General features: G+C 42.5%; 1 protein-coding gene across 1 annotated transcript in view; it reads right to left on the reverse strand.

The window, feature by feature from the left end:
• Nucleotides 1–17,035, reverse strand: part of FZD3 (frizzled class receptor 3) — a 184,198-nt gene that overhangs the window by 12,684 nt on the left and 154,479 nt on the right. Inside the window, exon 4 of the mRNA XM_029596170.1 lies at nt 5,938–6,086. Coding sequence (XP_029452030.1) covers nt 5,938–6,086 — 149 coding nt within the window. The remainder of the gene's footprint in view (nt 1–5,937; nt 6,087–17,035) is intronic.

A 17,035-nucleotide genomic window follows, 5' to 3' on the forward strand; every position in this document is an offset into this window, starting at 1 on the left:
TGCAGAATATAAGTAAGGCATTACTGACTGGGGGTGAGACAGTCACAGCAAATACTGTTGTGTGCAAAAATGAGCTCACAGGGCTGTGGGCTGTTATCAGGATTTCCCGATCAAAGAGAAGATCCTTGCTAAAGCCAGCAAGAAGAATGCTTTACTATGGGAGGTCCATAAACTGGAACTCTACTGTAATCTGGCTTCTATAACTTTGCAGTGATAGCAAGAACTGAGGGAGGTAACAGCAAAATTGTCGCATCCTCAATGAAGTAGGTCAGTGGGTGGAGCTTTGCGGGAAGCAGGCCAATCCGATGGGGTCCGGGGGCTGGCCTGGTCTTCCCATGTGGTCAGGTGGTGTGGTCGCGATGGTCTGACACCTCTGGTGAGGTCTGCAATCGGCAGTGAGTGAGGAAGAAGGACTGCCTCGGCTCACCGTCGGGCTTTAAATCAATCTGTCCCACATTGCGTCCTTGATGAGGTAGGTTGGTGGGCGGAACTTCGCTTCAAGGGAGGCAGGCCGATCCGATGGGGTCCGGGGGCTGGCCTGGTCGTCCCGCGTGGTGTGGTCACGGCGGTCTGAGGCCTCCAGCGAGGTCTGCTAACGGTAGGGAGCGTGGAAGAAGGACTGGCTTGGCTCACCATCGGGCTTTAAATTGATCTGTCCCATGTCACGTCCTCGATGAGGTAGGTCGGTGGGCGGAGATCGCTTCGAGGGAGGCAGGCCGATCCAATGGGGTCCAGGGGCTGGTCTGGTCATCCTGCGTGGTTGGGTGGTGTGGGCGTAGTGGTCTGAGGCCTCCGGCGAGGTCTGCTATCAGCAGGGAGCGCGGAAGACATGGGTACTGGGATTATGGCCCGCAGGCTGAGCAGCCTTGACAATATACATTCCACTGCCTGTTTCTTCTGCAGAGAGCTACAGGGAGACACCATTAAAACTTCCTGAGAATTGCTGAGAAACTCCAGAGCATAACCGTCTCTTATCTCCAGAACCCACTGGTCTGACATGATCTCAATCCACCTCCGATAAAACAGGGAGAGGCAACCCTTATCTCCTGTTCCCGGGGATAGATTGGCACAGAGTCATTGTGGGAGTTGAGGGGCACCGCCATTCGAGCTAGCAACCCATCTGGGCTGCCCGGGATGAAAGGACCGAGACCTACCTAAAGGTCGAGCCCTCTGAGAATCCGCTCCTCTGTAGGGTTGAAAGCGTTTGAAACCCTAGCATGACCTCTTGAGCCAAATGAGGGCAATGCCTGCTTTTTATACTTTGGTAACCGAGGAACCTGGGATTCACCCCACTTATTGGCCATTTTTTTCCAACTCACTCCCAAATAAGAGTGATCCTTTAAAGGGTAATTTCATAAGATTAGACTTTGAAATTGTATCGGCAGACCAATTCCTCAGCCATAGCTGATGCCTGGCTGCTATCACCAAAGCTACCTCTCTAGCTGAAGTGTGGACCAGGTCGCAACTCATATCTGCCAAAAAGGTGACTGCCGATTCCCATCACTGCCCTGGAATTCAAACCAGATTCATCAACTTCCTGAGACAGAAGCACATGTGAGCCACTAGGGAGCAGCAAGAGGCTATCTGCACATTCATTGCCATTGCCTCAAAGGCCTGCTTAAGGATAGCCTCAATTCTCCTCTCCTGTGCATCCTTCAATGCAACCCCCCTTCTACAGGGATAGTCGTCTGCTTGGTGATGGCACACACCAGCAAATCCACTTTTGGAAAGCACAATTGCTCTCGCACAGCTGGGTCCAGGGGGTACAGTGCTTCCAAGGCTCATCCCCTTTTAAAGTTAGATTCCGGGGTGCCACATTCAAGATCAATCAATGCTTGAATAGCATCCATAATGGGAAAGAAACATGATGCTTTATGCAAAGAAATTAAAATTGTATTATTCTTTGACTCAGACATAGAATGAGCATCTGGCATCCCCCAGCATCTTCAATGTCTGGGACATCAGAGCCGACAACTCTATGGGGCCGATGCAATATTTGTGCGCAGAAAACGGGCGCTCAGTATTGGGCGCCCATTTTCCTAATATGCGCCCAGCCACCTCTCTTGGGCACGCGATGAAATATTTAAATTAGGGGTCATGCAAAAAAAGGAGGCGCTAGGGAAAACTTGTTCATTCCTAGTGCCTCTTCGGCATCAGGCGCATAGGAGAGATGGCTGTCAAGTGGGTTGGGAGAACGGACGCTTAATCTACGAGCGTCTATTTTTTCCCCACTACTGGCATAGACATGCTTAAGATACATAGCCTGGACCGTATATCTTGTGTGTGTATATTGGGCGTTCAGAATTTTTTTTTTTTTCCAAAAAACTTTTTTTTTAAAACTAAATTTGCTTTATTTGATTCCTCCTACTTAGCATCATTATGATACTATTAGGAGGAATCACAGAAAGCAGGGGTTTCTTTTTTTTCAATGCGGCCTTGAGCGCAGCATACATTTACACCAGCATTTTTTGCATCACGGGGATTAGCTAATAGCCTCATCTAAATAGAATTTACATGTGATAAGTGCTATTAGCTATGTGGTGATTTGGATGTACATTTTGGACGAGCTAATACCCTAGGAATTTCTATTGGAAGCATTTGAAACAATAAGCAGGTAAGGCAAAGTGATCAATTTGATCGTGGCTATTCTCCCTATCCATGAGATATTAGTATCCATCCAAACTTGCAAATCCGCTGATATTTTATGTAGTAGACTATAGTAACTTGCCTACACCAACTGATTGCTCTCTTTGGTAATTTGGATTTTCAAGTATTTTAAACAATCTCAGACCCATTTAATTATTTAGAATTTTTTATATACCGACATCCGTTTCCACATCATATCTGTTTACAAGTAACTTGGAACTATTTAGGCATGAGCCTTTACATAGAACAAAAACTATATGATAAATAGGAAGAGATTCCTGGCTCAAAACCTGGTGTACAGAAACTGGTTTTGGATACATTGGAGGCTAGCGTTGTGTATGGAGCAGTAAAAGGCTATATAGTACAGATGGCCTACATTTGTCTGTAGCAGGAAGAGAATGCAAAGTGAGACATTCAGATCATATATTATCAGACATTTAAACTAAAGAATGGGAGTAGCAGGAGATGGCCAATGCAATGGACTTGTCACCCCCAAGCAATACAGAACATGAGAGGAGAAAATAAAATCAATCAGCACAAAAATGCAGAAAAGGTACATACAAAGTGCAACAAATCAAACAAAAAAAAAACTGGAAAGCTATGATTACAAATGCTCGTAGTTTGGGCAATAAAATCCCAGACCTGCAGGCCCTAAAAGTGGAGGCGGACTTGGACATTGTTGCAGTTACAGAGACATGATTCACGGATTCTCATGATTGGGATACGGCCATACCTGGCTATAACTTGTTAAGGAAGGACAGAGAGGCCAGAAAAGGGGGAGGAGTAACTATGTCAAAAACAATATCCAAGCAACTGAACTGCAAGGAACGTGGCAGAGAGAAGAAGCATTATGGGCTGTCCTTAAAAAAAAAACCAAATGATGATGGTTCCTCCATTTTTACTGGTGTGGTCTACAGGCCTCCAACTCAAACAGAAGAACTGGACAGAGATCTGGTCAAAGACATCCAAAAGGTGGGAAGGAAAGGAGAAGTGCTGATTGTTGGAGACTTTAATATGTCTGATGTAGACTGGAGAATCCCTTCTGCGGAATCTACCAGAAGTAGAGAGATAGTGGATACCCTGCAAGGGCTTCTCTTCAAACAAATGGTAATGGAACCAACAAAGGAGGGTGTTATACTTGACCTAGTGCTCACTAACAGGGAGAATGTCTCTAATGTCTGGGTGGGTGCCCACCTCAGCACCAGTGATCATCAAACTGTATGGTTTGACATCATAATTAAGACACAGAGAAGCCACACGAAGACCTGAATTTTGCATTTCAAAAATACGGTCTTTGTCAAAATGGGGGTGTACCTGGAGGCAGAATTAGAAGACTGGGAGAAAATGGGAGAGGTGGAACAACAGTAAACAAAAGTAAGAGAAATAAAAAACTGATCTGGTTCTCAAGGGAGGTGGCTGACATAATAAAAGCAAAAAGATGAGTGTTCAAGAAATATAAAGGATCCCAAAAAGTGGAAAACAGGGAAGAACATCTGGTGAAACTGAGGGAGACAAAGAAAGTAATGAAGGTGGCAAAAAGTCAGGAGGAAGAAAAGATAGCCAAAGAGGTAAAGTTAGGGGACAAAACATTTTTCAGATACATCAGAGAAAGGTCTGAAGTGGTATAGTGAAATTGAAAGGTGACAAGGATCAATGCATGGAGAGAGACGAATAAATGGCGGAAATATTAAACAAATACTTTAGTTCAGTGTTCACTAAACAAGACCCAGGAGAAGGACTGTCACTAGTTAATAAGACTGTGGATGGGGGTGGAGTAGATGAAACTCCATTTACAGAAGAAAATGATTGAGAAGAGCTAGGAAAACTGAAAGTGGACAAAGCCATGGAGCCTGATGAGGTTCATCCCAGGATACTAAGGGAGCTCAGAGGTGTGCTGGTGGGTCCGCTGATTGACCTGTTCAATAGATCCCTGGAAACGGGAGTGGTGCCAAGTGATTGGAGAAGAGCGGTGGTAGTCCCGCTTCAGAAGAATGGGAACAGAGAGGAGGGTAGAAATTACAGGCCAGTTAGTCTCACCTCAGTGGTGGGAAAATTAATGGAGACTCTGCTGAAGGAAAGGATAGTGAACTATCTACAGTCAGGAGGATTGCTGGACCCGAGGCAGCATGGATTCACCAGGGGAAGGTCCTGTCAGACAAATCTGATTGATTTTTTTTGGTTGGGTTACTAAAGAATTGGTGCGAAGAGCACTTGATGTGATCTTCTTGGATTTCAGCAAAGCTTTTGATACGGTCCCGCATAGGAGGCTTGTGAATAAAATGAGAAGCTTGGGAGTGAGCGCCAAGCTGGTGACGTGGATTATAAACTGGGTGACGGACAGAAGACAACATGTGATGGTGAATGGAACCTACTCTGAAGAGAGAACGGATGGAGGCGGTCCAGAAAGGGCGACAAAAATGGAGGAGGATCTCCATCAAATGACTTTTGAGGAGAGACTGAAGTTCTTAAATATGTATACCCTGGAAGAAAGGAGGTGCAGGGGGGATATGATACAGACTTTCAGATATCTGAAAGGTTTGAATGATGTACAATCGACAAACCTTTTCCGTTGGAAAGAAATCAATAGAACTAGGGGCATGTAATGAAACTCCAGGGATGACACTTCAGAACCAACATCAGGAAATATTTCTTCACGGAGAGGGTGGTGGATGCCTAGAATGTCCTTCTGGAGGAGGTGGTGAAGACTAAATCAGTCAAAGATTTCAAAGGGGCATGGGATAAACACTGTGGATCACTAAAGATTAGAGGATGGAAACGAAGAAAAGAGTGCATGGTGTGGTGGTTACTACCCTTAACCAATAAGCCTGATACTTCTGATGCAACTCCAACATTGTTCTCTGCTTCAACAGCAAGGAGGAAAGAGGAAAAGGGAATTATATAGAAGATGGAAACAAAGAAAATACCTCATGTGGGTAACTTGCCGGTATGGCGGTTACTACCCTTAACCAATAAGCCTTCACACTGTTGATGCAACTCAATCATTATCTCTGCTTCAATGGCAAGAGGTGATGGGAAATTGGACTCAAATAGCAACCAGCAAAATCCCTGGCTTGATGATCTGGGAGGCTGTTAGGTATGGGGGGAATTGTATGGCGCGGCAGATGCTGTCATGAGCTTGCTGGGCAGACTGGATGGACTGTTTGGTCGTTTTCTGCTGTGATATCTATGTTTCTATGTAATTCAGACCTGCTAGTCAACAGAGAAGTACCAGCTACAAAATTCTTAATACAAATATTTTTTAAAAAGAACAACCCTAACACAACTACTTACTCCTTTTTCTTGCGTCCATGGAAAAAACTGGCCCATTCAAAACAGGTCTTTTTGCTTCCAACCCAAAATACAGATGGGATCCCAACCACAAGAGCCATTAGGTACTTCATCAGGAAGAGGATTAAGTCAGGTCGACTCGTCTGGGTGAGCTAGAGAGAAATAAAAACAGCCAACAATGTTGTTCCTGGAGTTATGGTTCATTAATCAGGTTCTTTGTAATGATCTGGACTAATACAGTGTAAATGCAAACAGTTTTCATCCTTTATATAAAGGAAGCATTTGTGGATTTCATTCATAGCTCATAATAATAAATGACAAACCTAGTTTCTAAACATTTAGAGTGCTAATTATTATTTTAAAAAGATGGTAGTAGATAATTTTCTTGACCATATTAAAAGTTAATAATTAACTGAATGTATTCAGTGTTCTTCATTTACATATAGAAACACAGAACATAATGGCAGACAGAGGCCTAAAGACTAATTTGCACAGTTTTGATACTTTCTGCAATTCACATACCCTATCTGATTCAAAATACATAAGAAGAAACACAGACACCTATGAAATAGAATAAAAATGTAGTCTACTTCACTGCTCAGAAAGAGATGCTGAGGGTCCTCAAAAAGGTTTATTAATAAAACAATATTCCGTAAATGCCTGACTCTAGGCCTGAGTTTCGCCAAGTGGGGGGCTGCTTCAGGGGCTGTTAAAAGCAAATTTTATCAATTCACAAGATGCACTTTAGTATTCTCATGCCTCTTAAGCTCGTGATAATGCACACACTTCAAATTCTGTCATTCAGACTGGCTCCAAAAAACAGCACAGAGCATTTGAGTTTGACATGTCACTTTGTGTACTCTAATATGTGTGTGTGACTGAAGCAGAAGCAGTTTCAGCATCGGGACAATAAGGGGATACATCGGAATCAATGTACCGAAGATCTCCCACTGTTATCAAACTCAAATGCTCTGTGCTGTTTTTTGCAGCCAGTCTGAATGACAAAATTTGAAGTGTGTACATTGTCAAGAGCTTAAGAGGCATGAGAATACTAAAGTGCATCTTGTGAATTGATAAAATTTGCTTTTAAACAGCCCCTGAAGCAGCCCCCCACTGGGCAAAACTCAGGCCTAGAGTCAGGCATTTACGGAATATTGTTTTATTAATAAACCTTTTTGAGGACCCTCGGAGTCTCTTTTTTTTTTTGCATCTCTCACGGCTTTGTTAGACCGACTTCCTTCTTGTTTTTTGGGTCCCTACTTCACTGCTCAGACAGCACAAGTGTCTCATTTTCAAAATCAGTACTTTGATGACCCAGGAAAAGAACGGGATTAAATCAGGCCACACAAAATATTCATGTCTAAGTGGCTTTTTAACATGTTAGCAAAGAGGCAGATTTTATAAATCTGCGCACACGCGTACTTTTGTTCGCACACCAGGCGCGAAAAAGAGTACGCAGGATTTCAATAGATACGCGCATAGCCGCGCGTATCCATTAAAATCCGGGGTCGGCACGCGCAAGGCTGCCCAAAATCGGCAGCCTGCACGCGCCAAGCCGCGCGGCCTTGGAGGGACCTTTCCTTCGCCCTCCCCCCACCTTCCCCTCCCTTCCCCTACCTAACCCACCCCCCCCCCCCCGGCCCTACCTAAACCTCCCCCCTACCTTTGTCGGCAAAGTTACGCCTGCCGGGCTGGCTGCCGCGCTCCAAGTTCCGGTCCGGGGGCTGGTCCGGAGGCCGCGGCTACGCCCCCGGAACACCCCCGGGCCGAAACCACGCCCGCGGCGCCGCCCCCGAAATTCCGCGTCACTCGCGGCGCCCCCCCGACATTTCCCTCCATGCAAGCCCCAGGACTTACGCGCGTCCCGGGGCTTGCGTGCGCCGCCGAGCCTATGCAAAATAGGCTCAGCGTGCGCAGGGGGGGTTTGGGATAGGTTTTCAGGGGGTACGCGTGTATCGTACGTGTACCCCTTTGAAAATCTACTCCTAAAAATTTTTTGCAAACCCATGCTAAAATTGATTTTGCACTATTTTTACTACATATGCCCCTCTATCTCCCAGTAATCCTACATCTTAAAACGGTAACTGAGTAACAATAAATGTTACATGTTTCCATGTCAAAGGCTTTCATATAGCAACAGTATGAAAAAGGCAGGATTGCATCCATCCTTCGAGGTGGTAAGTTTGTCATAAATCTCTGCACAAACATGAAAAACTGAAAATACTACTCAAGAGTCAACATGTAAAGTCTGTACTGTGCTGACTGAGATGCCTTCTGAACAAACAAAGCTACATGGCTAATTACTTGTCTGCATTGTTACATCTCATTGTTTGAAGTGCAGCTGCAGGCAAGATCTTGTGCTATATATGCACATGGGACAGTTCTTAAAAAAGGCAGTGAATAAACTTTAAAGGACAATGCCAGAAACATGGAGGCATATCTATTTATTTTGTCATTCTATCCTGAAAATAATATATCTATTTCTTTTTCACATGTAATCAGTTGACATTTGCAGTTTCAGAAGCACAGGTAGGGCCCCTGGTCTCTGCAGTTTTATGGCAGCAATAGGGCCACAATATTCAGCCCTTGCTGAGGAATTCTGTGGTCCCTTTGGAGTCAAAGGAGACTAGGGGTGGGTTTGGAAGACAGCAGCTGGAGGGATAGGCACATACATGGGTATACAGCTCCCTCTCTGTGCTGATCGCCCGGAAGTAGGATGAAGATAGCAGAGGTGCCTTGGGCTAAGTCAACTCTGCTGCTGCTACCTGAGGCCCAGCTCCTGGTTTGAACTAAACAGGACATAGTAGCGCTGTGCAAGTCAAAGTCTGATTCTTCTCCTGGCAGCCAGAGGCACTGCTCCTCCTTCTCCTCCTACTGGATGTCCTAGATTGTTGCTGGGAGGATCAATAGGGAAAGGGAGTGTGGGGGATGGGGTGAGAATTGGAAGAGTCAGGAGGTGGGAAGGAGGGTGCGAATTGGAGGGTAAGAGGGTGGAAGGGGTTAAGAACTGGTTAGGGAGCTGAGGGAGGAGCTGGAAAAAACCATCAGCCTAACAGATAGACATTTGAGGCAACAAAATGCAAATATACATCAGCAGCTAGCCAAAAATTCAGTATACTTTTTATATCATTATTTTTGTCAGAGGCAGCAAATTCATATTGACATGTCTTACAAATATTATTCCACCAGGAGTGAACATTCAAACTATCACCCTGCAAATTCAGAACAAGCTTCAAAGCGATCGACAACAACAAATCTAACAACAGGAGTAGACCGAAGATTTAAAAAAAAAAAAAAAAAATCAACGATTGCTGAGGTTGTAGTGGAATCCACCTCTAGAAGATACATCTTGGCCTCTGGACGTCTCGAAGGAAGCTGCGTGCATGGACACTGACTTTGGACATTTATCTTTCATGGGGGGGGGGGGGGGGTTGGGGGAGGGATGGGGAGTTGTAGATTACTGTGGAGCTGTTGTTATTGCCTGGTCTGTGTAGAGGACAGTGTACCACCTCTCCAGACCTACTTTTTGGTTCTACATTTTGGTTATGTTCATAATAATAAAAACCGTTTGATACTAAAAAAAAAAAAAAAAAAAAGACTGCAGAATTACAATTTGAAACAAAATTTCACTATCTAAACCCAATATATTGAATTTACCACCCATACATCATCCAAAAAGGCTGAAGGTTGGGGCAATAAAAGAGCACATGAGAACACATATCCACCAAACAATGACAGAACCAGCATTTATTTGCCTTTGCTGTCCAAATTTAAAAAGTTTAACTAAAGGTCCACATTGCCTAATCATCAGGCCCAGCATGTTTTGAACCAGCACCTGAACTAGCATTGCTGGCGATTCAGAGCCAAGGTGTTTTACCCGAGAGAGCCACCAAAATCCTGGAGATGGAGGACAGAAGATCAGGAACTTGGCTTGTGGAAGCGGGAAGAAGGAAGGGTTCCTATTGTTTCACTAAAGAACTGCCCTTGATTATCTAAAGCAGATTGTTAGTAGAATTAGAACTTGTATTTGCAGATGGGTTGACCTAGAAGATGTATGAATATGAACCAGAATATATATTTGCTGTGATGTTGACCCAGAATATGAATGTTGACCCGGTATGTGAATGCTGACCATGAATATTAACGCTAATTTTGTAAACCGTTTTGATCTTCTTTTGGACCGACATTATATAAAACGCCTAACTAAATAAAATAAAATCTACAGTACTTACTCCAGGCTTCTTCACCTTCATTGCTGATAGAACAAGAATGCTGGAACAGCTTGATTCTTCATCCAGGAGTATTTCAATCACCTCAACTACTGTAATCGGACACAAGTGGGTTCTATTTAACTTCTTATGGGCCTTAAGGCAATTTTTTGAACCAGAGCTGATTTGCATTCACTATGATAAAAGGGTATGAAGACTTATGCAATCAAAATATTTTAATTATGTATTCTTAATTACTTTTAGACTATTTCTATAGTTGTTCCTTCATGATGAAAGTGAACAACATATTGTGTAGATGGGTGAAACAAATTCCTAATTTAATGCATTTTGATTTGCATGTTTTAAAAACAAAATGTGAAAAATGTATAAAAGTGCAAAGACTTTTACCAGACACTGTAAACAGAAACTCCCTATGAAACATAAAGAATGCACAATTCTCTGAAAAAGGAGCTCAAACCCAGTCCCTTTGGATCTCGTGACTGCAAGTTAAAAGGTAACCCTGGACCCCTCTCAGGGAAAAAAGAAAAAAATATATAGAGGTCGATGATCAAAAGCCATTTAGACAGATAACTGAAAATGTATTCTTCTAAATGGCTAGCCAGGGATATTCAGCACCATGTGCGCTTAGAATTTAGGTGCATAAGTCGGAGGCGTTCCGGGGGCAGGCCAGAGCTAGCTGTATAAATTATGCGGCTAACGCCGAAATTTGGAGTTAGCCACTTAACCAATATGGCTAACTCTGATCGGCCCATAGGGCTGTCCTAAATTTAACTAGTTTTACATAACTGGCTAACTGTAAGATAGCCGGGGATATTCAGTGGCATGGCCATGCCACTGAACATCCCCAATAACTTATCCAGATAGCGATATCCTGCTAATTTAACTAGCCACTCCGTGATTGAATATTGACCTCATAATGTCCAATGCATCCTCTATTTTGTTGTCAATATGAACACCCAGTCACACTCTCAGAAAATACCTACACTGTTCACAATCATAAAACAAAGTTAAAGAAATATAGCTAGGAGAGACAGAAGATTGCTTATGGTGCCCCCATCCACATAACATGCCCACATCTAATCCCATACTAATATCTTCATGCAGATGCCAAGGACATGCACACAAACCCTTCTAAACCAAGGAGGGAAAACAAAGAAAAAGAAGAAGATAAGCTCCCAGCAACTCTATATTAATTACATCAGCAAACGGCAGTGACCAGAGTACTGTCTATATACTAACAGGTAAGAAAACTAAAACATGAACTTACAAGTATTAATCAAATCTAAAATGCTGCTGAAGAAAAAAAAAGTATTGCACAATCTTCCATATTGGAAGCCTTGTATTGTAAGAAACCGGCACAATAATCATTAATTTGAATTAACTGGTAATATGGGCCACAGTCTAGACCCATTAGTGATTGCTGGGCAAACTGGATGGACCATTTGGGTCTTTATCTGCCATCATTTACTACGTTACTATGATGTTCAGTGGGGTGCAGAGATGACGGGGCCTTACCATCCATCAGAATAATCAATATGACTATATATTCTTCTAAAGACACTTTGTACCAAAAGTATATCCATGTGGCTTCTCATGCAGATTCTAGCAGCTGAAAACAGGAAAGTTTATTCTACATATACAGTTCCCCCAGGCTTCAGAAAACCATGCTGAGGACATCTAGGTGGTTCATTTAGGTTGAAATTTAAACAGTTTAACAAAATTCCTAGTGGTGTTAATAATTATCCTCATGCAGAATGTATAGAAAACACCACACTTGACTCCAAGGCTCCTTTAGCTGTGCTGGTATAACTATTATGTTTTTCCTTTTTGTGCCCTATCCTTGGCCTTCCCGTATGATCATTTTTGTTTTTGCAGCTGCTAGTATTTTCCGAGTTTGTGGATACCTGAGAACCTTATAATAAAAAAAAAAAATTAGCCTCGGGTATTTTGTGCTTGTATCCTACAGAAAGGAACATGATATACATTTCACTTCCAAGCCTCTGATACGTTTAATAATTTTGGAATAAATTGTTTGGCGAAAGCAATCGCATCACTCCCTTCTACACCATTGGAGATCCCCATTATTCTTAAATTGTTGCACTGGTTATGATTACTTAAGATCTTCCACGCTGTGGCATTTCCACAGTTATATATGCAAACAACTTGACTTGCTCAAAAAACTGTGTTAATAAAGCAACTAAACTTGCCAGATCGCTTCTTTTTTTTTTTTTTTAAATACATCTTTATTCAAGAGACAACATATATATAAATCCATCAAATATACAAGGAAATGAGAAATAAAATAGTAACAGCAAGTAACTCTGTCAACAAGTAAAAACGGAATTTCAAAAATTCTGTCTCTTGGTATTTATACAATAAACCCCAAAGCAACCCTCCCCTCACCCATCCCAACCCCTAAATCACCACTGACAGGCCCATACATACTAACAGCCAGGTCGTTGTACACTCACACCAACATTCACACTATCCAAACATTTGCTTACAGGCAACTATTCAATGCTTGAAACGTCACAATCGAGGACTGGATTTTTACTGCTAGGATTTTGCAGAATTTAGACCACAGCTGAAGAGATATAGTTGCGATAGAGAAGGTACAGAGAAGGGCAACCAAAATGATAAAGGGGATGGAATAGCTCCCCTATGAGGAAAGGCTGAAGAGGTTAGGGCTGTTCAGCTTGGAGAAGAGACGGCTGAGGGGGGATATGATAGAGGTCTTTAAGATCATGAGAGGTCTTGAACGAATAGATGTGACTCAAATAATAGAAGGACTAGGGGGCATTCCATTTATTTATTTATTTTAAATTCTTATATACCGACATTCTTGTAAGGAATACAGATCACACCGGTTTACAGTACAACCGAACCGTCTCGTGGGAGCGATACAAGGAACATTTGAAAAATAGAAAAAAACAAGGAACATATGAACCCAAAGAGAACAAAAAACTACAAATACTTCAATACAGAGTAAATAGCAAATAAATAAAATAAAATAATATAACCTGATAGTTACATTGAAGTTAGCAAGTAGCACATTTAAGACTAATCGGAGAAAATTCTTTTTCACTCAATGCACAATAAAGCTCTGGAATTTGTTGCCAGAGGATGTGGTTAGTGCAGTTAGTGTAGCTGGGTTCAAAAAAGGTTTGGATAAGTTCTTGGAGGAGAAGTCCATTAACGGTTATTAATCAAGTTTACTTAGGGGTAGATTTTCAAACAAGGCGCGTTGGCGTACTTTTGTTGGCGCTCCAGGCGCAAACAAAAGTACGCGGGATTTTAGTAGATACGCGCGGAGCCGCGCGTATCCACTAAAATCCTGGATCGGCACGCGCAAGGCTATGAATTCTGTATAGCCGGCGCGCGCCGAGCCGCGCTGCCTACCCCCGTTCCCTCCAAGGCCGCTCCGAAATCGGAGCGGCCTTGGAGGGAATCCTCTAACGCCCTCCCCTCATCTTCCCCTCCCTTCCTCTATCTAACCCACCCGCCCGGCCCTGTCTACACCCCCCCCCTTACCTTTCTCCGGGGATTTACGCCTCCCGGAGGGAGAAGTAAACACCCGCGCGCCAGCGGGCCTCCTGCGCGCCGGGCCGCGACCTGGGGGCGGGTACGGAGGGCGCGGCCATGCCCCCGGACCGCCCCAGGCCATAGCCACGCCCCCGTACCCGCCCCCAAAACGCTGCCGACACGCCCCCGAAACGCCGCGACGACCGGGCCCGCCCCGACACGCCCCCCTCGGAGAACCCCGGGACTTACGCGAGTCCCGGGGCTCTGCGCGCGCCGGTAGGCCTATGTAAAATAGGCTCACCGGCGCGCAGGGACCTGCTCGCCTAAATCCGCCCGGTTTTGGGCGGATTTAGGCTAGCAGGGCTCTGAAAATCCGCCCCTTAGGGAATAGCCACTGCTATTAATTGCATCAGTAGGATGGGATCTTCTTAGTGTTTGGGTAATTTCCAGGTTCTTGTGGCCTGGTTTGGCCTCTGTTAGAAACAGGATGCTGGGCTTGATGGACCCTTGGTGTGACCCAGCATGGCAATTTCTTATGTTCTTTACCCTTGCAGGTTTTTCTTCCTCAAAAACAAAAAAATCATTATAAAAATGTTATGAGCTGTTCCCATAAAGAAAAGGCAGGTAAAGCGTTGCTCACCCAGGGCTTCAGAATTGCTTTCTGACCAAGAAAGGTAGCTAAATGCATAAATCGCCTTTCTGCAATAGTGTAGAAATCCTCTGCAAGATCTGTGCCAAAAATTATTATCGCAGGAGTGAAATCTAATGGCATTTCTATTATCTGTCTTAATCTATTCTGAATTCCTTGCCAGAAAGGCTGCAATTTCATACACTCAACAAAAAAATGTAAATAGGTATCTGTTTACTATAAATGAATCTGTTGGTAATATCAGTTACTAGGCTTTAATTTGTGCATTATATCTTTTGGCAGATTTAAAACTGAATTCTAGATTTGCAATTTCACCAAACACATCAAAGAATTGGTATATAATGTGTAATCTATGGATACCACTTAGTATTTCATAACTCCCTGGATTGTAACCGATGATTTCCATTGGTATTTGTCCACTGATAGGTGTATTAAGGTCACGTGACCTTTCCTAATCACTTTGGTGTGCTTTCCCACATTTAAGGCAAACACTTTCTAAACTCTGGAACAGTATGTCAAGTGTTACCACCAGACGTTACTATTTTTGATACAATGCTGCTGGTATGCAATTTTAACCTTACTGATATTATACCTTCAAATTATTTGTTGAATATTAATGCTGGAGTTGTTATTTCTATTTACTAAAAACAAATCTGAACATAAGAAATTGCCATACTGGTCAGACCAAGGGTCCATCAAGCCCAGCATCCTGTTTGCTACAGTGGCCAATCCAGGCTACAAGTACCTGGCAAGTACTCAAAACCTAAGTATATCCCACGCTACTGATGCTAGTAATAGCAGTGGCTATTTTCTAAGTCAACTTGATTAATAGCAGGTAATGGACTTCTCCTCCAAACCTTTTTTAAACCCAGCTATACTAACTGCACTTACCACATCCCCTGGCAACAAATTCCAGAGTTTAATTGTGCGTTGAGTGAAAAAGAACTTTCTCCGATTAGTTTTAAATGTGCTACATGCTAACTTCATGGAGTTCCTCCTAGTCCTTCTATTATCTGAAAGAGTAAATAACCGATTCACATTTACTCGTTCTAGACCTCTCATGATTTTAACCTGTGTACTACATCTTTTTTCAGATATAAATTTGAATTCTGATATAACAAGAACTGGTATGTAACATGATCTGTGGATACTGCATAGTAATTCCTTGCATGGCTGCCCTTGTTCTAATTAGTATTCTATTTCATAGATGCAAATATTTCTCGTTGGTTCTTTCTGATGCAGCACCTTGGCAAAACACGATTGTATCGAGGGACTGAAAATCTTTATTTGTAATCTCTGTGACAAGCACTGGAATAAACAGAGGTGTTATAAATGGAAGCTAGATTTTTATTTGAAGAAGAACATGTAAAAACCCTCTGATTACACATTCTCTTTATTTTAGTTCATTTTGCATATGTAATCTCTTGCCTACTCTACCTGTTGTCTGTGAATAGGTACCTGAGGCCATCTGGGATTTGATACAAAGGTCTGAAACAAAAAGACCAAATCTATAACCCCTATTTCTGTCCAAAAAAGGCATTGGGAAGAATCTTAAACTGCATCTCTCTGCTGAAACGTTCAAAGTCAAATGATATATAGAGAAGAAGCAGTCTGACCTATCATCATTCAGTTCCTAAGTCCCTAGACCACTTTGCAGCTAGTTTAGGTAGATAGGAAATGTGAAAATTGCTTCTAAGGAGTTTATACCACCATGCTATCTTACTGAATTTAATAGATATATTTTTTATACACTGAACCAGTTTCCCCACTATTTGCTTCACAGAATAGTGTCTACAAAGGGATTCTATAAAGTGTCTTACTTGAAGAAAACCATAAAAGTGACTAGATGGAATATTCCACTTTTCTTGAAGCGCAGAAAAGGAAAGCACATCAGTTGAGTTATTAGACACACAATCCCAAATTTTAAATAAGCCTGTGCGTCTCTACAAATGAAAAATGCCAAATTCCTGTCCTAGGGAAAATTAGGAATTATTTACAAAATGTATAAAAGGTGAGAAATGCAGGGACACTTTGAAAGAGTTTCACAACCACTTCCAAGTTTTAATCAGTGAGTGTGATAATTGAGAACCTTTACCTTTTTCAAAAGAAGTGATTCGTTTAAGATATAAAAGATGTATTAAAGAATCCACTGCATTTGCATGATGCACCATTGGAATCACAGCATACTACTTATGCCCCAGAAAAAGGTCAGTGAGTAATCGTATCTGACAGGCAACATTATACCACTGCAGATCAGGCAAGCGGAACCCTCCAAAATGTCTATTGTTTAATAATTTACTGTAGCTTATCCTAGCTGGTTTCTCCTGCCAAATAAAATGTGTAACAGCAGATTTAAAAGTAGTAATGTTGCATTGTTTGATCCAACAAGCTAACATTTGCAAAGGATACAATATTTTCGGCAGCGCTATCATTTTGACCAGCGCGCATCTGCCATATAGAGATAAAGGCAAGACCTTCCACCTGAGGAGAAGCTGTTTCATCTTATTAAGGGTCTCTCTCACATTTAATGAATAGACATTGGAATAGGTCCTACTAGTTGAATCCCCAAGTAGGTAAACTAGGTAAACTCAGTTTCCCAAGCAAATGGAAAAAAGTGCTTACCCATCTCTATCCAGGAGTGTTTTATCAAGTGGGAATGATATAGATTTAGAATAATTTATACTTAATCCTGAAATAGCAC

This window comes from Rhinatrema bivittatum, chromosome 3, assembly GCF_901001135.1.
Source record: "Rhinatrema bivittatum chromosome 3, aRhiBiv1.1, whole genome shotgun sequence".
NCBI classification, from domain to species: Eukaryota; Metazoa; Chordata; class Amphibia; order Gymnophiona; family Rhinatrematidae; genus Rhinatrema; species Rhinatrema bivittatum.